Below are 19,554 nucleotides of genomic sequence, written 5' to 3' on the forward strand. Positions count from 1 at the left end.
GAGGTAGATTCATTTCTAATTCTCTAATTCCCCTCACAATCTGGACATAACTCTTTGGGGTCCTCAATTTATGGAGAAGGTTCCAAATAGACTTCCCATGGTGAATGGGCCTTGGATTTTGTATTCTTTCTCATAAGTTTAGGAAACCCTTTGTAGCTTCCTGTTTTCATTTATTTTTTGGCCTCAATGTGTATGCTTTTGTCAGCTTATGGATGCATTTAATTTTAAAAAACATATTTTGACTTGTATTTTTTAGTTGTTCTCGGTAAAAAGTGTAGCCCAATCCCTAGGCTACTATGTTTCAAGAAAACTCAATGGGAAGTTTTCAGTCCTTATGTGACTGGATTTTTCTGCTGCATTTGGCCCTGTTGAGCACTTGCTCCCATTCTTCTGTTGTTTTTTGTTTTGTTTTGTTTTCCCCTGCCTCTCTGATCAATCCTTTTTGGTCTCCTTCACCAGCTTGTCTCTGTTCCTTAACCTGTTCCAGGGCTTTAGTTTTGTGTTTTTTAAATTGGTACCAGGGATTGAATCCAGGGGCATTTTACCACTGAACCACATCCCCAGCCTCTTTTTTAATTTTATTTACAGACAGGGTCTTACTAAATTGATTATGGCCTTGCTAAGTTGCTGAGGCTGGCTTTGTACCGGTGATCCTCCTGCCTCAGCCACTGGGATTACAGGCATCCCCACCCTGCCCAGCTCTCTTTCTCTTATCCTTCATTATTTCCCACTCCCTTGGCTTTAAGCTGTAACTCCCAGATCTCTCTGGCCCAATTGTCCTAAATTATAGAACCACACATCCAGCTGCCTCCAACCTCTTTGTCTCCTGAAGGTCACAGATACTCTAAGTTGAACCTGTATAGAACTAAACTCAAGATCTCTCCCATACCTCACATGCTAAAAGGAATATCCCCTGTGTTCCTAACCAGTCATCCAAAACAGATACCTGGAAGCCATCTCTTTCATCAGCCCTCACAACCAGTTTATAATCAAGTCCTGCTTATTGTGCCTCATTTCTCTTCTGTTCTTACTGCTTCTGCCCTAACTCCACTGCCACAGCTTTAGCTGGACCCTGCTTTGTTCCTCCCTGTCCATGCTTTACAGGAGTCGTGATCTGCTGAAGCACACTTCAACTGACCCCATATAAAACTGTTTGATAGCTCCCTGAGGACCACATCCAAGCTCCTTGGCATAACATTCAAGGTCCTTTATTATCTCTCCAGCCCTTTGTCTTGATGAGTACCCTCCCCCAATTCTATATGCACTTTCTGACAGTCCTGAGGATATGCGAGCCTGTTTCACATTTCCTTGCCTTTGTTTATACTATTGCCTCAGTCAAGAAAGCTCTGTAATGCATGAAGTCCTGGGTTCAATCCTCAGTACCACTGAATGAATGAATGTCTGTCAGTCTGGGCCCAATCAGGAGAGGGAAACCATGCAGTAAGCACATAGGGAAAGCTTAATATAATGACTTTGAATCATAATAGGAGATTGAAGTAATAAGGTGTTGATTAGCAAAAGAAGTAAGAGAACTCTAAGGAATATAGGAGTAGGAGTAGCAGAGTCTTGAGGCTGAAATAGAACCCAAGGAAGAGGTCCTCACTCCTCCACTCCTGTCTAAGGCCAAGATCCATACTATGCCGAACGAACAGGACATGATGAATCTAGAGCTAAGAGGCAATGAAAGCAACACCAATAACCTGTACAGGCCCAGTGCCTCATTCACCTTTGAAGGATCAAATATTCATTTTTAAGATTCAGTTCAAATGTTACTTCCTCCATGAAGACTTTCCCAGTCCCTTTTCCCTTTCTGTCCAGGTAGAACCAATTTCTCTTCCTTTGTTGAGTGTAGACTTCCCCCCCTCACTGGCATGCATACTTGAACCCCAGTCATACTTCTACTGGAGGAACTTTCAATGGTTGATTTCTTTTCTATTTATTTATCTACCTCCCCTCAGCATTGCCAGAAAAAATTCAGGACCCTCAGTTAAATTCAAATTTCAGATACACAACAAATTTTTGTATAAATATATCCCAGTCATTACATGAGACATTTTAAAAGAAAAGTATTTATCATTTATGTATAATTCAAATTTAACCAGATGTCCTGTATTTTTGTTTGCTAAATCTGGCAACATTACCCCGACATCTATTTCCAACTATGGCTTCCTTGATGGCAGAACATGTTTCTACTGATCTCTGAATCCTCCTCACAGATTGCCTAATATGTGACAGTGCTCAATTAAAGTTAAGAGATTGGAGACATTTCTGGCTGCAGGATTGATATTAATTGGAGAGAGTTAAGCAATAAACCATCTGAAAAATTATGAAAGCTTCAATAGAATGGTATTGGGGGTAGAGAAAAGGGAAAATACCTGCAAGATCTAGGGTGATCAGTGGTTGAGGGATGCGACAGAGCTCTAGAAGTCTAACATGTCGCTTAAGTTTCTGTCTTGTGTCATTGGATGGAGTTTGGTATATTCGCCAAGGGGAGAATACTAGAGGTGGTGTGGAAGCTGGAAAGCAGGGAAGCTCATTGATGTGAGGTGCAGAACAGGGTAGAGAAGAGTGGAGGGTAGATGTAAAGGAGAAAACAGAAGATATCAAGACAGATGTATGAAGCTTGAGGTTTCCAAAGCTATGCAGGTAGACATTGAAATTACAGACTTGGGGCTCAGGAGAAAGGTCTAGGATGGAGATAAAATGTGAGCATGGTTAGCATGGATGGTGGTAACTGAAACCATGGAAGCAGATAATGTTGCCCAGAGAGAAAGAGAAGAGTGGGAAGAGGAGAGAGTCAATTTCAGAGCCCTGAGAAACACCTAAGAGGCAGAGAGAGGAAGAACCCAAAAGTAGTCAGAATGAGCAACTGAAAGAATAGAAGGAAACCAGATGAGTATAAGATCAAGAGAGTCAAGGAGTTAGATGTGGTGGCACATGCCTGTAATCCCAGTGACTTGGAAGGCGAAGGCAGAAGGATCAAAATCTATAAGGCCAACCTGAGCGATTTAGGAAGATCATTTCTGAAAATAAAAAATAAAAAGGGCTGCGTATATGGATATATACCTCAGTGGTATAGTGCCCCTGAGTTCAATCCCCCAGTACTCAGGAAAAAGAGACAGAGAGAAAGACAGATGCAGACACAGGGGAAAGCAGGTTTTTGTTTTTTTTTTTTTTTTTAGTAGATTTTGTATTAGTCTGTGAGAGAGAGAATTTTTTTAATATTTATTTTTTTTTTTTAGTTTTCAGCGGACACAACATCTTTGTTTGTATGTGGTGCTGAGGATCGAACCCGGGTACGCATGGCAGGCGAGCGCACTACCGCCTGAGCCACATCTCCAGCCCGGGAAAGCAGTTTTTCAAGGAGGGTTGACAAAATTGAGTGCTCCTGAGTGTTCAAAGTATTAAAGGCTGAGAAGTGGCTACCGGGTTTAGAAGGACAGGGTCCCTGGTACTTCAGCAAAAGCTCTTTTAGTAAAGGAGAGGTGGCAGCAGATATATCTATCTACCTATGTAGATGTCACAGCATCATCTTTAAAATAATGAGGTATATTTGAGCCAGTATAAACTGAAGGAAAGGAGAGATGAGATAGAAAATGGTTGAAGTGTGGGGGGCATTGTAAATAGTTGAGTCAGAGAGCCCTGATATTGGAGCTGAATACACTTGGAGGAATCCAGCTACAAGAGGATATCCAACATAGTATGTAAAACAGGGCATGCCACCACAACATGGGGACTATGCACTCCAAATGGACAGCTAAATGAGATTTGGAAAGTATGTGGACTCCAGGCAAGGTGGAGCATACCTTTAATCCCAGAGACTTGGGAAGCTGAGGCATGGGGTTCACAAGTTTGAGGCCAGCCTCAGCAACTTAGCAAAGCCCTAAGCAATTTAATGAGACCACATATCAAAATAGGAAATAAAAAGGACTGGGGATGCAGCTCAGTGGTAAAGCAACCCTGGGTTCAATCCCCAGTATACACACACACACACACACACACAGTCTGTGCAACTCCCCTAAAATTGTTTACCAGATTTACGTTATCAGTGACATTTCTAGTATTTTGGTGGGGAGAAGGTCATAAGTTTCATCAGATTTTCAAAGGACTTCACAACTCCAAAAATAGGTTGAGACCCACACAGTTTCTCCTAAATCTCTTCTGATCACTCAACTTTCTATCTAACCTCTCCTTATCAAGATGAGACTTCAGTCAGCTAGTCCACACACACTGCATCACAGGGATCTTTAGCTAGGAATAAGATGGCAATCCCTGGATAGGAAAGGAGGAAAGTCATTGGCAAGGGCATCTTCCAGACCAGGCAACTGCAGACAGTGGGAGTAAATAGAACCTGGAACTATGTATTCTGGATGAAATGAACATAGAGAGGAGTTTGAGGTATTCTCTGAGCTGGAAAAAACTGTCATTTCAAAGCTGCCTATTATTTGTTGTCTTGCAAGAAGTGATAACTTGATATTCCTTTTTTGGAGACCATGCCCTAATTTTGGGAAAATCAATCATTGGGCAATGTGTTTTTGCAAATGTGAAACAGAGATCAAAATAAAAAACGGAGATACCAGAGCCATGGAATTGACAGGATATTCTCAATATTCCCACCCAGCCTTCTGCATACTGTACGATACGGATACATTTTCTGTGGGGTATGTTTGCGGAAACTGAGGATCCTAAATCAGTTTAGAGGCAGAGATAGGGACCAAATGGGTATTTGAGAGCAAAAAAGCACCAAAGTTTTGGTGCATAGAACTGGGGCAGAAGGAGAGACAGGCACAGTTTACCTCCTTGACCCAGAATAGGCCCTGCTTTCAGAGCTCTTGTGGCTCCTCACTAGCCTGGGTGAAGTAGCTTCTTGCCAAAGCAGGCAGGCACATGGGAAGAAATTTGTCAAGTGTTAAATGCCTGGGATCCCACCCCAACCTTGTCTCACTCATAAGGTACTCTCATGGACTCCTGGTCACCACCTCTGCACTGATGGTTCTCAAACCTACCAATTCAGACCTCCATTCTCAGCTCTAGATCAACAAGCATATCCCCCCTGCTTCCTGACAACTCCTCTGGATGTCCCATAGTCCCTTAGATGTATCATCCTTTCCAACTCCATATCCATGTCTTATTTCCAAAGAAGGCAAATCATATAGGTCACCCCCAAATAAATACCTAGGACCTAGGAATCACAGTTTTAAAGGACATGCAGAAAGGGAATTACATTGACCTTTTGGAGATGATTTAAGGACAATGTGAGAGGCCAGGGACAGCACTAATGTTCCTTCCAGATAAAAGTGTATACCTCTTAGTTTCCTGTTCTTTTTTATATCAGTTGCCAAATTGAATTTAAATAAGTATGTATGTTATTGAGTATTTATTGTCTGTCTATCCTTAGTGTCTACTCAGAAGCTGACATATAATTGGTGCTTAGTAAATATTTGTTGGCTGAATAAATGAATACCCCTCATTCAACAAACAAAATGCAGGTCCCTCTGAGGCTCCTCAGGTCTTTCCTACATTCATATTTGTGAAGTTCTGTGCTTCATTCTCCCAAACCAGCACCCCAGTGCACCCTCTTCCCACCTTCGACTTTTTTTTTCATATATTTTCTTGCCTTGGACTGTTTCATGGAATGAAGGCAGTGAGCTCCCCAGACTGGACCTTCTGCAAGGAGAGGTAGATTATGCACCTGTCAGGGTACCTTCAAGATCGTTTCCTGGATGGTAGATACTGATTAGTGACAGTGGGCCAGGGCAATGTATGGTTTTCTGTCTTTACCCACTAAGCTAGGACCTCAAGAGGACCATCAGTATGGGACGGGGCTTTCTCCTTAAAAGGCTCTGTAGTTTCTTTTCCTACAGGTAACCCAGGCTCCAAATGCTAGAGACTGGAGGGGCTATGAGCTGGCCTGTGAATGCACCTTGGCCACCCACTCTGCCCAGGGCTCCATGTCTTCTACCTCAGAGCTGCTGGGTGGGGGCAAGCAGTTGGCCAAGCCTGTGATTGCTGAGTGAAGTGTGAGTGGGAAGGTCAGGACACACCTCCATCTTACCTCTTCTACTAATCCCCCCATTTCCCAGGAAAGGATCTGACAAATTACCAGAGTAAATAAATAAGTTAGAAATAATAAATAGGGGTTCAGTGCCCAGGAGTGAGTTCAAGGCCAACTCCAACACAGGTGCATTCAGTCATGCAACTGCAATGTGACTCCTCCAAATTCTGCCCCACCTGGGCCATTTCTGGAGTCTCTAGAGGAGGAGGTCCCAGGACTTCTGCCTGGCCAGTGCCAGTGTGTGAGAAGTGGTTCCTAATGTCTCCATGGCTGAAGTCTCTGGTGTCCATATAAACCCCTTGAGGCTGCTGGTGAATAGTCCCTCCATTTCTCCAGAGCCAATGTTTGTTATCTCTGATGGGGCTTGGCAACTCAGCTCTGAGGTCTCCATCTCTGGCTGAGGCCCTGGCTAATGGGGCCCGGCGGGGAGGTCCGAGGCATCAAGATGCGCGAGTAAGGATGTGCAAAGCCTTGGAGAGATCCCTCAGCCTAGGCAGCCACAGGCAGTGGCTGAGAGGTGGTCCACAGTCCTCCAGGTGCTGTTGACGTCCATGAACGAGACTGCCTCATAGCGAGTAGGCCGACAGCAGGGCTGGCTGACTGGCCGGGAGCCGGGGGGCGGCTTCAGGGCCCCAGTGTCCAGCAGGCTGGCCAGGCTAAGGTCATGCGGGGTGCGAGCGCGGCGACACGAGCCGCTGCAGAAACGGAAACGCACCAGTTCATCAGATCTGTGGCCCAGACCGAGAGCATGAACCGGCACCAGCTGCGAACGCAGGCGGCAGCTCCGCGTGCCGGTGGCCCCCGTGCGGCTGCCCCGGATCCCAGCACGCGCCGCGCGGACACCGCGGGGCGCAGCAGGCGGGGACACGGGTGGGGGTGGGGGCGCGGGCGGCGGGGGTACCGGTTGGGGAGGCTGTGGCTGTGTCCGCAGGGCTCTTCCGCTGCACAAACGGGCCGTGAGTTGCCCTGGAAGGAGATAAAGTCACACACTCCCGGGCCAGCCTCGCCCCTGCCCCGCCCCTTCACGCTCTCACCTACCCGGGAGGTGGCGGGTGGGCGGCGCCAGGACTGGCGCGGGGTCTTCGCGGGTGGTCGAACTGTGGGGCTTGGGGTCCAGGGAGGCCTCCGTGACGCTACTCAGCAGGACCAGAGCGGTCAAGGTCCGCCACAGGGCGGGCTGCGCAGAGGTGGAAATGGAGCCTCAGTAAGGAAGAGGGCGCCCTGGTGGGCTGTGGTGGGGCGAGCCCAAGGAGGGGCTGCCTTGGGCTGAGATCGGAGAGGGGGTTGGGTTCATAGTTGTTGGCGGGAAGTCTGGAAGGGCTTAGGTTCAAGACCTAATGGGTTCCAAGCTTTTGGGAGCTCATGGGAGGAATCGCCTGAGTGCATTGAGCATCCAGAGAAGTCCTGTTCCTTAACTCACATGCCTGGTTCCTCCCTGCCTGACCATTTTCCCTTCTAAATCTGGTCTCAGCCCACGCCAAACCCTGCTCTTCCTCCCCAGTCAAGCCACCCTTTCTCAAAACCAGCTGAGAGTGCCTGTGGGTCACTCACCTGCCACTTAGGCCAGGAGCAGTGGGGCAGTGCAGTAGGGCCTCCAAGTCCAAGTTCCATCTCTATCAACACCAGGAGCTCCCATCAGCCTTTGATGACCTGTTCCCCCACCCTTTTTGTGAGGCAGCTTGCATATTGAGAGATGAGTTATCTTTTAAGGAGGTCATCCTTCCACCTGAGTTTCTCCAAGCTACAGGGGACTTGGGTAGCTGGACTCAATCCAGGAAAAGTAGCTGCATTGAGAACCTTACTATGTGTTAGATGCTTTGCAACTATTTCCTCTTTCACAACTCCATGAGGTAAATAAATGATTTAATTCCCTTTTTCCAGATGAGCAAACAAGGCTCAGAGAAACTCAGAGATTACCTAAGGTCATAAGGGTAGACCCAGACAACCGCGGGGAGAGGGGTCCTGTTTTCCCAACTTTCCTGTTCTGTGTTGTGGGGCTGGAGCTGCCAAGACTGACTGGAGAAGATAGCAGTAGCTGGCCATCCCTGGTCCCACAGACAGCTTTCACCCATGCCACAGGGGAGGAATCTGAGACCTGGAGAAGAATTAGAGTGGCTGCTGGTCACTCAAGAGTTATATGATGACAGTGAGGCCCAGTGAGGCCTGTGCTGCCCACCAGGACCAGCACCACTGCACCTTGTTCCTCTGTAATATGTGTTCTGGACCCAGAGACATGCGTTTTCTTTTCTGTCCACAGATGTCCCTTACCAGCAGAAGGTGGAGGCTGATGGGCCCTCTGAAAACACAGGGCTTGGGCCATGGCTTCCTATGGCCACCAGGGGGCAGAGTCTGCCAAGTCTGCAGACTTGAAGGGGAGGTAGGCTTTTATATATTCTTTCTGCACTTAGGTCTGAGTCACTCCTAGGAGGACCAGGCTAGGCTGGCCTTCATAGCAGCCTGATCTCAGACCTGAGCCACCCTGAGAGCTTGCCCACGTCTGTCTCCTCTTGTGGATCTGGTAGCCTGGTCTTGCTCCTAGAAGTTTCCCCCGTGAGCCATCATCCTTCCTGGTCCCAGCTAGCCTTCCTAAGCCCCCACTGACTAGCACTCTCAAATGCCTCTCTGGGAACCCAGAACTTTCATGGGCCCTCATTAGCCAGCCTCCTCTTGGATCGGGCTGTCACTTACCTCTCCCTAGGACTCAGAATGCCTACACATCTGTGGAACAGATCTCCTCAGGCCTTCCTACAGGGCCAGGCGTTGGCTTATTGGCTAACTGAATTCAGAGTCCTCAAGACCAGGCCACTGATTGTTATCACCATGGAGCAAAAAGCTTAGGGGCCTCTGCACTAGGGGGAGCTCAGGAGCAGGACCCTTGCTTGATGGCAGCTCAAGTCCCCTCTCTCTCTCCTGGGTCACTTGATCCTGAGCCCTTGCCACCCGCTTCCATCATCCCACTACTCACCATGGGTGGGGGTCCTGCACCGTTTTCTTCTAGGCACCTTTCTTGGGTCCAGTGCTGGACTTGCCCCCGAAGATCAAATGGCTCATACCCAGAGCTGTGCACCTGGCAGCACTTCTTTTAGCCAAAAGTGCGGCCTTGGCAGCCAGTCTGTGCCCTGTAGCGGCAGCGGGAGCCTCACATTACAGCAGGACTAGCGCAGTCTAACAAGGGACAAGAGGGACTGGAGGGGCTGGGAGAAGCAGAGGGCTGCTCTGAGGGCCCAGGAGAGGGAGGATGCCAGAAAAGTGAAGGCTGTCTTGCCTCTGCCCCCAGCCCCTGGAGCGTCCATCCAGGACTGGGACCAGGGTACCGGCAAGCGGTTTGGCTTACCTCGGGTGCCGGGTTCCCAACCCCAGTCACAGCCAGGGCTGAGACCCGAGGGACTTGCTGCTGGCGGAGCCCGCGGGCCGTGTCTGGGGGCCGAGCCCAACTCCATCCCTCAGCAGCCTCCTGCCCGCCGCCGTCCGGTGTCAAATTCCAGCCCCAGCGTCACCGGATCCCGGGGTGGGGCCCAGAGCGCCCCCGCCCCGCCCCACCTTTCAGGGCTCACCTGGCCGCTCCACCCGCCGGATCCGGTCCCCACTGGCTCCCCTGGGTCCCCCGAGATGGGGAGTAGACGCTGGGAGAGGACCCTCGGATGCAGAATAGAGAACGCGGGCACCGGGGAGGCGCGGAAACTGCGAGTTCGGAGTTTGTAGACTCGCGAAGTAGGGAGCTGGGAGGACTGGCCGAGGGCGGGAGAGAGCGAGCAAGGGCGGGGGGGGGGGTAGGGACAGGCTGGTCCCTGCCTTGGCCTCGGCCTTTGAGTTTGTAGACGTGGGGGTCCCGGCAGGTTGTCCTGCTGCGCCTGGGACCCTCAGATAGTTTCTCTCTTAATGGACGGGTCGACAGCCTCAGATGACAAGGCTCGCGCTGAACTTCCAAGGTCTGAGTCGACTACACCCACCACTCACCTCCTGAGTTACCTGGGGCTTAGGGGAGCAGCTCGTGTAACATCGAAGTCACTTATCAGAGACAGTGGAAGTGGGAAGGAGGGCTTAAGGGGAAGGTCACAGAAGAGGAACATGTGGGCTGGAGCTTGAAGTAGGAGCTAGGGGGTGGCATTTCAGATGCCTAATTATGGCAGCTCGGCAGGTGGGCTGGGGATTCCATTAAGTAACATGGCTGGAAATGTAATACTAGGGAATCTGGCCTTTTAGCCCCAAGACGCTGGAGACCATCAAAGGGTTCTGAGCGGAATGGTGTGGTCAGAGATGCATTTTGATGCATGTCTCTAGAGTTGTAGTGTGGTAGATAGTTTGGAGACAGGGAAGATGGAGGAGAGGTGAGATAGTCAGGAGACTGCTGGGCAGAGAGGATGAGGCCTGAGCAGGGAGTCTAGGGCTGCCTGGTCACAATCCTCCACACACCCCCATGAAAATTCAGTTGGTACTTGATTGGATGGGGTGACCAGTTAGGAAGGACAGAGGTGTGCCTTTAGCTTTGGTCTGGGTGACTTTGTGGAGAGCATACATTGTGGGAAATGAGGCTCCCTGGGAGATGGGCTGGTTAGGGGCAGGAGCTCATGAGTTCAGTGTTGAACATGTTGAGTTGGAAAGCCCTGTGGACGTTTCCTAGTGTAAATGTTCAGAAAGCAGCAGAATTTGTTGCCTAGAGCAAAGCGAGGGGAGCTTGGTTGGCAAGGACAATATGAAAATTGTTGACCAACTGACATACAACTGGAAGCTGTGGGTGCGGATGAGTGCTCAGGGAACGTGTATGAACCAGCTGCATCCAGTTATGCATCAGAATCACTGGGGATCTTTAAGAACTACCACATCTGGGCCCCACCCTGATCTGAATCAGTCACCAGGTCTCAGGGTGGGCAGGTGCAGTTTTCCAGATCTGCACAGGTGATTCGATGCATATCCAGGGCTCAGAACCACAGCTTTTGTGAGGGAGTCTTGTGTGATGCTGGGGACAACAGACTGCTGAGAAAGTCTGCTGCTGGGAGCTGTTGGAAGTGGCTGGGGAGGACAGCCATTCCCATGAAGCTGTAGAAAGGAGGCCAAGTGGTGAGCAGTTTGATCTTTTGCCTCCCATAACTTGTTGGCCAGGGGTAGCTTTTCTGGGGCTTTTTCAGCCAGGACCACTACTTTGGGGCAAGCAGCTTAGTCCCTGTACAACTCTTGAGTGGGTGCCATCCAAGTTGGAACTGTGCATTGGAGTTGGGCATCACAGAGGCCCTGTTTTCAGCAGAGTATGAAGGGCATTTCTGGGTTTGACTGTCCCTCAGTCAGGGCCTCGCTTCCCCTCAGTTGAGGAGGGCTATGTCTGGGAACAGACTTCTGCAGTAAGGAGGGCATGTGGGAAGTCATATTCCTTGGGGTGGCCAAGACTCTGTCCTCAGGGGGTCACAGTGGGAGGGCCTGGGGCTCCCTGGACTCTTGGAGTAGGCAGGAGAGGTGCAGGAAGCTCCTTCCACATGGCCTCAAGGGTGGGTATGTTTGTCCTTCCCAGGCCTGCTGGGGAGAGATGGATCCAATTCGAGGGCTCTATATTCGAGGTGGAGGGTATTCTTTCTGAAGTTCCCCAAGGGATGTTTAGAACTGGACTGTGTATCCCCTGTTCTGTGTGAGAAGGGGGGCTGGATGGAGATCATGCCTGTGTGCTAACTTTGGGGTCAAGACATATTCTTTCCAGAGCCAAGAAAGAGCCAAGCCAGGGTGTCAAGCGATGGTCTGTGGGCCTCTCCAGGCCAGGGGCTACCACTGGTCTTTCTTTCATGTGGTAAGACCCCAGAGGTTCCTAGATAGCCACCTAGGTCCTGCACAGGACATGAGAAGTGAAGGGATCTGATACTCTGTGGGCTGGAGAGAAGGCCCTTGGATTTAGCAGAGTGGCTGGAGCCTTGGGTTCCTGTTTCTTCCAGGAAAGTTGGAAAAAGCAAAAAAGGAGGCCAAGTTCAGGGAAGATCTTTATTGCTTCCATGAGGGCTGCCTAGGATGGCTGTCGCGGCCTAGGTAAAGTCCTTGGGCCTCACTTCCCTCTGGTCCAGGCTAAAGGCAGAACCCAAGGACTTAGCAGTCTCATTGTGGAAACCCAGAACACCTGCCAAGTGGGTCAGTGCAGGCCGGGGTGGTGTCCCATGGATCAGGTGTGGCTGGGGAGGACAGCCATTCCCATTAAGCTGGGCTGGGCCTCCTGAGCTTTCGAGTTCTCTCGGCTTTAGCCCAGGGCTGTCCTGTTGGCTCCGAAGGGATGGCTCCAGGGTTTCCCTGCAGGACAGCTGGGGGCTGGTGAGTGGGAATACCCCATCTTCTCCTCAAGAAAGGCCAAACAGTGTGGTGAGCTGGGGGGGGGACTGGCATGAGATGCTGCCCACCTCCCTATGGTCCTGGAGTGCAGCACAGACTGGTCACCGCATTCCTACCCTCCAGGGAGCTAACTGGTACCACTGCTTGATGGGCCCTCTAGTGGGCCTCTTCCTGCACAGCAAGTGGACCAAACAATCTCCAACCTTATTTAAAAATAAATTATCCCCCCCTCCCCCCTGCCCAAATTCACAAAATGATAATACACCAAACACTGATTGGAGAAACAATTCTGGCAGCAGCCGTGCTGCCTAATGTCCCACCTCCTGCATGCTGGGCCTGCTGGGCACAGCCAGTGGCCTCCTGGCCCTCTGGCTTCATGGACCCAGGCTGAGAGAGGCTGAGTGCTGGTCTCTGAGGCTGGCTTCCGAACAGGCACAGCTCTGGCTACCCCACCAAGGCCTCACTGCCCCTGGGGCCTCTTGGCACTGTCCTTCTCTGGGTCTGAGGACTCTTGCACAGGTGGCTGCTACTTGCTCTGATAGCACCTAGGCCTACGTGGCCAAGTGCTGGGCCCACTCAGATGCCACTGCTTAGGTCAGTGATGACATGTGCTTTCACCAATTTCTTCAGGAACTCCTTCTCCCTCTGGATGTTGTGAGTCCAAGACTAGAAGAAAAGAGATGGAGAAGTGATGAAATAGGCTGCTCAAGGGGCTGCTCTCTACGGTCCCTAACCTCTGAAGCTCTGTGACTAGAAATCTAAGGCAGAGACTTATCGTCCACGGTGCCTACAAGACCATGACGACTCTGCTGCAGTGTGCCTTAACTCATCCCTCTTCCCAAGACTCAGAGAAAACAACCTTCGCATCCCACCTTCTTCATTCCTTCAGAACCCGCCCTTGACTTCTCCCAAGTCTGGGTGGTGTTAGCTTCCCAGTCTCCTCCTCAGTTCTGAAGGAAGGACCTGTTTCCTCAGACTCCATCCCACCCAGCTAGTCTGGAAGCACCTAGGTTCTATACACCCTGAGGGCAGGCAGGTGAGTCACTGAAGTCCAAGAGCAAGGGGGTGGAGTCACTCTGGCCTGATGGAATTCACTCTCCAGGCCTGGGGATGCTGATGAAATCCTGCCTCCCTGATCACAGGAGCCAGAGAGCCTGAGGAGCAGAGCCTAACTTTAAAAAACAAAAAATTTAATTGACAAATAATAATTACATATATATTTATATTTATTTATGTGGTATAATATGATGTTCTGCTATACATATACACTGTACAATGATTAAATCAAGCTAATTAATATACCTATCACCTCATACTTTAAAAAAATATTTTTAAAGTTGTAGGCAGACACAATACCTTTATTTATTTATTTTTATGTGGTGCTGAGGATTGAACCCAGTGCCTCACAAATGCTAGGCAAGCGCTCTACCACTAAGCCACAACTCTAGCCCCTCATACTTTTTTTTGTGATAAAGACAATTGACTAGTATTAATAATTTTTTTTATATATAGCTCTATCTATCTAATTATATTTTTGCAATATGAGGGACTGAACCTAGGAACATCACCATTGAGCCACATCCCCCAGACATTGTTTTTAGTACTGGGGATTGAACCCACAGGTGCTTTACCACTAAGCCACATCCCCAGCCCTTTTATTTTTTACTTTGAGACATGGTCTCACTAAGTTGCTTAGGGCCTTGCTAAGGTGCTGAGGTTGGTCTTGAATTTGTGATCCCCCTGCCTCAGCTTTCTAAGTCGCTAGGTGTGCACTATGGCGTCTCACTAGAAGAGGCTTTTTTTTTTTTTGTATTTTTTTTTTGTTGTTGTTAATGTGAAATTACAAGGAAGATGCAACCTTTCAGGGTTTCCTGGATAGGACTCTTCCCCATCCCCAGGACTCTTACTAGGAAGTTTGAATGACCAAGTCCCTCTAAGAATGAAAAAACTGTTTGAATAAATGAAGGAATGAATGTCAATCCTGGCTTTTACCCAACTGTAGCTTTTGTCAACGCTGAGCTTCACCACACCTATACTCACAGATAGTATTTACTGGTGCCAAGAATTTAGGGCTCTGTCAGCCCTTATTTGGTCCAGTCAACCATCTCCAACCTTCTAAATCTGAAACTTGGGCAGTTATCAGCAGAATTCCCTATATTCCTTGGCTCTGAACTTCTTTATACTTGAGGGCAGGGAGTGCTACGCACAGAATAAGTGCTCAATAAACACATTGGTTGAATGGAATTTAAATTTTATAGGCAAGAAAACAGGTTCAGAAGAATGGCAGGGTCAGGATTCAAGCACATGTAGAAACTTACAAAACTACTTATTCCACCTCCCTCTCCTGGGGAGAAATAACCAATTGATGGGTCAGTTTCAACAGCACCCACTAGGAGTCACTGAGGGGTAACAGGTCAGCAGAAGACTGAATATTTGATGACACTAAGAAATTATTGTCAACTATTTTAGGCATGATAATAATAATTAAAAAAATACTCTTTATCTTTCAGAGTAACCCAATGAAGTATTTATGGCCAGAAAGATCTGCTGAGACCTGTCCAAGTCATCACTGGGGTTGGGAGCACGAAAGGAAGGACACACGAAACAATGGCCATGCGTGGGTAACTGGTACATGGGAGCTAAGTATATTATTCTCTATGCTTATGTTTGACACTTTTCTCTTTTTTTATATAGTAGTTATTGCCAATATTTTATTTTTATCCATGGATTATAACTATACATAATGGTGGGATTCATTATGTCATATTTATACATGCATATGATTTGATTAATTTCATTCTCTAGACGATTTCTTTTTATAATGAAAAAGTGAACACAAAAGTCTGCCCTAGGTGTAGCTCTCAGACCAGGTGATGCCCTTCTCTCTGGTGCTCTTTTGCTAACTCCCTCTTCTTTGTAGAGAAGTTAGGAGGCCCCTGGAGCTCTGCACTGCTGTGGAAGGATTCTGGACACAGACGCTCAACTACTGCACAACCCACCTTCTCAGCAGGGTCTCCTGCAGCTAGCTCCTTTTCCTACCTTAAAAAAAAAATTCTGAGGAATATTTTATTTTTTTGTGGTGCTGGAGATCCAGGGCCTCGTGTGTACCAGGCAAGCACTCTATCACTGAGCTATGCCTCCAGCCTTCTACCTTTGTCTTTGGCTCCTCTTACCGAGCTACTGGTATCCAGGTGGCTATTCTAACTACCGGTGCTTCTTCCTTGCTCTCCTCTCTCTGGGCAATCACTACTGCCCTCCTTATATCTGAGCGAGCAGTTGTTCTTACTGCTCACAGTCTTTTTCCAGCCCAGATTCTTTGCTGTGTACAGGACTCCAGCAGGAACTGCTTCACCCTGCAGCTACTGCTCAGCCTCTCCCCACCCCGTCTCTTTTACATCCTGACAGCACTTACCATGTGCAACTCCTGCAGTCTCTACCCGCCATTCACTACCTCACTACCTTTGGTGCTGTTCTCACTGCAGCTAGTATCCTCTCCTAACTGTACTTTCAGAGGCCACTTCCCACAGGAATAGTATCCTTATAAGAGACTCAGGGGGACTCCTACACTCTCCACCATGCATGAGCACAGTGAGATGACAGTCATCTGTGTCAGGAAGTGGGTCTTCACCAGACACCGAATCTGCTAGCACCCAGATCTTGAACCTCCAGCCTCCAGGACTATAAGAAATAAATTTCTGCTTTCTAAAAGCTACATAGACTATAGTATTCTGGAATAGCAGCCTGAACAGACAAGACAGAACCAGAAACCTAATACAAAACAGATGGTAATTGAAGCCATGGATGGGGATGTAAATCTGGACAACATGTACAGTGAGAAGATTGTCTGAGATGGAGCCTTAGCTAAAGTTGATTCTTGCTGGGTAGACCAAACCTATGACGTGAGAAAGAGAATGAGAGAAGAGTTAAGTGAAATAGGAAGAACACTAGAAATTACTGACTCAGAAGCCTAAGCAGGAAGGAGTGGTCAACACATTATCATCATCATAAGTGTTTTTGTGCTGGTTGTGGTGGTACATGCCTGTAATCCCAGCTATGTGGAAGGCTGAGGCAGGAGGATTGTCAAGTTCAAGCCAGTCAATGCAACTTAGTGAGACTCTTTCTCAAAATAAAATAACAAGTGTCGGAGTGTAGCTCAGTGGCAGAGTGCCCCTGGGTTGGTTCAATATTTAGTATTGCTGGGATGGGGGAAGTGTTCCTGAGAGATCATGATTTGGCGGTTTGACACAGGTCACCTTCAGGAGACGTGTGTTAGGTGGGGGCAAAGGGCTGAATGGGAGTGAGGAGTGCAACGGGGATGCTCCAGTGGGAGCTCTGGCTTTCTCCCTGGAGGGAGGGTTGTACGAACCTGTGGAGTGGAGCGCCAGCACAGTGTGGTGGAGCTGGAGAGGGGCAGATAAAGACACTGATGGGCAGGAAATAGAGTTGGCAGAGTCATGGAGATATGAATCTGCACAGATAAGAGATTTCTTCCAACCACCCTCCATCAACCAGATGTAAGGGCAGAGAAGCTGCTCAGGGCACTGGCCTGAGATTTCCAGGTTCAGGCTGGGGTCAGTGGAAGGCGGGTTGTAGAAGCTAAGGTGGAGAAAGAGTTCAGATTTTCCACATGGGATCCTCGCTGTGATGCCAGGAGAGGCCAAGAGTCTAGGAGAGCTGGAACCTACCTGTACATGTGGATTTCCCGGAGAAATTCTGGGTGTTAAAGGGTGTCCATGCTTGGTCACAGGGAAGGGTGAAAGAGGTACAGGTGCTCTTCCTGAGACTGAGGGGCAATGTTTATTTGTGGGTTGTACAAGGGGCAAATGAGCCCTCTGGGAAAAGACAGGGATCACAGAGGAGGCCCATTTGACCTGGTGCCAACTAATGTACTATGGGTGGGGGTGCAGCAAGGAAGGGCAAGGTAGAAGACAAGGGGAGGGAGGGCCCCATAGAGAGAAAGAGTTCAAGGAAAAGCCTGAGGAAGGGGTTGGGTTCAGGGGAGAGGAGCAAGTAGGATGTTGGTGGTCAGAGGCCTACATGAAGTGGACCTCCCGTGCTTCTGCTTAGCTGAGGGAAGGCAGGGCTTTCCTGGGGAGCTCTGGGCAGCTGGCTTGTCACTTTACCACTCATTTACATGCATCAGAGTCTGTCCTCTGTGCTGAAAGCCCCCCTCCCTTGGCTCTACCCCGCACCCAGCCCCGAACCTCTTTGATGGCTGCCATGCGCACGGTCTCATAGTAGTGCAGGGGCGCGTTGGGTGTGCTCATGTCGTAGCCAAAGCCTGCAACTGCCACCTCATCACAGCCATGTAGCGCCATGGTCACTGCCACACTGCCAAGGGTTGGGATGTTCTGGAGAATGGGAGAGGAGGCATATGGAGCTCAACCTTGGGGCTGAGACCACAGATAGGCTCTATGGAGCTAACTGTGCTCCACTGCCAAGAAGAGCCCTCTTCCCTGAAGACTACCTCCCAGGGCCACTGCCACCCACCCTATCATCCACTCCTTTCTTCCCAAGGATCCTCTGGCCCAATTCTCCCTCCTTCTCCCAGGGGCCCAGGAGCCTCACCCCCCTGCCCATCAGGCCGTTGTTGAAGGGCAGTCCGATAAGGGTGAAGGCGGCCTCTTGGATGAAATACGGGTTGAGGATGCGAATCTCAGGCGGCTCCTTGGGCACTCGAGTGGCCACCGATTTCCAGAAGCCATCCGATGCACTCTGTGGACACAGTGCAAGGGGTCATGAGCTGGGTGTACAGGTAATGATGGGTCTGGGTGAGTGGCAGGGACCTAAGTGTGTAGATAAATGAGAAATGAGATGGGGGTGAGGTGTAGATGGGCAACTTGGGGCCTGCGGTATAAACCAGCTGATTTAGGAAGGCCTTGGCATGTGGCAGGGACGTGAGATGTGTGACAGAAACATGGTAAGTGAGGGGGAAGGGTGAGCATGTGGTGGGGCCTGGGTGTGTAATGAAGGATAGGAAGTGAGCTGTGGGGCAGGGCACGGGGTACAGGACACTCTCAGAGGACAATGCTTTGGCCTGAGGGGGTCCTTGGGCCAATAGGAAGAGCTGTGGTCCAGCTGTCCCGCCTGCCTGAGGCAGCAGCTGAGGGGCCCTCTGGAGCCTGCCCTCTCCCTCCTATCTGCTCTGCTGAGCTTGCCTCCTTTCCCTTCTGCTGTCTCTCCTGGCTCCCTCAGTCACCTGTGCTAAAGTGAACCTGAAAAATAAAGACAGAGCGTGAGCTAGCATAGAACAGCAGAACAGTGCGTAAACCCCAGTTCTGCCACGGACTAGAGTTGGGTGACTTCAGCCTCATTAACAAGAGTTCATTCTTCCCTCATGGACCACGGTCACGTGGTCCCGTAACAGCAAGGCATCACCTCTGAGCCTGACACCTGTGTCTATTTCAAGGCCACAACCACCCACCTGCTTTTTTTTTTGGCAGTGCTGGGATGGAACCCAGGAGCTCACACATACTAGGCAAGTGCTCGACCACTGAACCACATCCCCAACCCAACCTCTCCCCCCCCCCCTTTTTTTGTGGTGCTGGGGATTGAACCCAGGGCCTTGCGCATGCAAGGCAAGCACTTTACCAATTGAACTATATCCCCAGCCCCCAACCTCTTCTCTTTAACCTTTCCCTTTCACCCAAACACAGGGAGACCTCTGATTCCCACAGCCTTTATTGGTCTAGACCCCAAAGTAAATCACTTCAACCAGTTTTGTGAGGTCCCTTAGTACCCTGTCCCTTGTCCTTCTATTGCCCATACTGGGAAACACTGACCTTGGCATCACTCTAACTTCCCTTTTCTACCCTTACAACTGGGTGTCTGAGTACTGCTGGAGGAAGACCCAACCAGCCCCAGAGCCAGGGGCATTACTGTGGGCTCCAATGTAACTTATTACCAGCCAGTTTACTTGCCTAAAACAAACAAAACAAAACAAAACAAACAAAAAAACAAATAAAATCAACAAGACTTAGAATGAATAATTTAATGCACCAAGAGGAAACAACCCCCAGGTATAAAACAAAAAGAGACCTCATTTGCAATCATAACAAAAAAATCAAAAACTGAGTGGTAAATCTCAGAAATCTGAGAGAATTATAGAAAGAAAACTATGATCCTTTATTGAGACATAAATGGTTGACTTGAAAGAAAGGGAGACAAACTGCATTCCTGGAGGGAAGGCTGAACACCAC

At 49.3% G+C, this 19,554-nt stretch overlaps 2 protein-coding genes across 12 annotated transcripts in view; both read right to left on the minus strand.

Moving 5' to 3' along the window:
- Nucleotides 1-3,256: 3,256 nt before the first annotated feature.
- Artn (artemin) lies at nt 3,257-10,156 on the minus strand. 4 transcript variants are annotated; one of them, XM_048815542.1, is made up of 4 exons: nt 9,021-10,156; nt 7,607-7,668; nt 7,094-7,232; nt 3,257-7,021 (listed from the first exon to the last, which is right to left on the minus strand). In XM_048815542.1, exons 2-4 carry the CDS (start codon nt 7,664-7,666, stop codon nt 6,540-6,542), a joined length of 681 nt encoding a protein of 226 aa, XP_048671499.1. In that variant the 5' UTR covers nt 7,667-7,668; nt 9,021-10,156; the 3' UTR covers nt 3,257-6,539. The 4 variants fall into 4 exon arrangements, with proteins under 4 accessions (XP_048671499.1, XP_048671500.1, XP_048671501.1 ...); XM_048815543.1 differs by having other exon boundaries at nt 7,607-9,174; nt 9,390-10,155; XM_048815544.1 differs by having other exon boundaries at nt 7,607-7,733; nt 9,021-10,155.
- A 1,846-nt stretch (nt 10,157-12,002) lies between these two features.
- The window catches only part of St3gal3 (ST3 beta-galactoside alpha-2,3-sialyltransferase 3), a 167,006-nt gene continuing 159,454 nt past the window's right edge, over nt 12,003-19,554 (minus strand). For 5 of the 8 annotated variants that reach the window (XM_048815548.1, XM_015485126.2, XM_048815547.1 and 2 more), the window contains 3 exons: nt 17,924-18,070; nt 17,560-17,706; nt 12,003-13,021 (listed from right to left, as the gene is read on the minus strand). In XM_048815548.1, the coding sequence (XP_048671505.1) occupies nt 12,932-13,021; nt 17,560-17,706; nt 17,924-18,070 (384 nt within the window). In that variant the 3' untranslated portion in view covers nt 12,003-12,931. The remainder of the gene's footprint in view (nt 13,022-17,559; nt 17,707-17,923; nt 18,071-19,554) is intronic. The other 3 variants (XM_048815550.1, XM_048815552.1, XM_048815551.1) reach the window with 1 other exon arrangement.

This window comes from Marmota marmota, unplaced genomic scaffold (genome assembly GCF_001458135.2).
Source record: "Marmota marmota marmota unplaced genomic scaffold, marMar, whole genome shotgun sequence".
Lineage (NCBI taxonomy): Eukaryota > Metazoa > Chordata > Mammalia > Rodentia > Sciuridae > Marmota > Marmota marmota.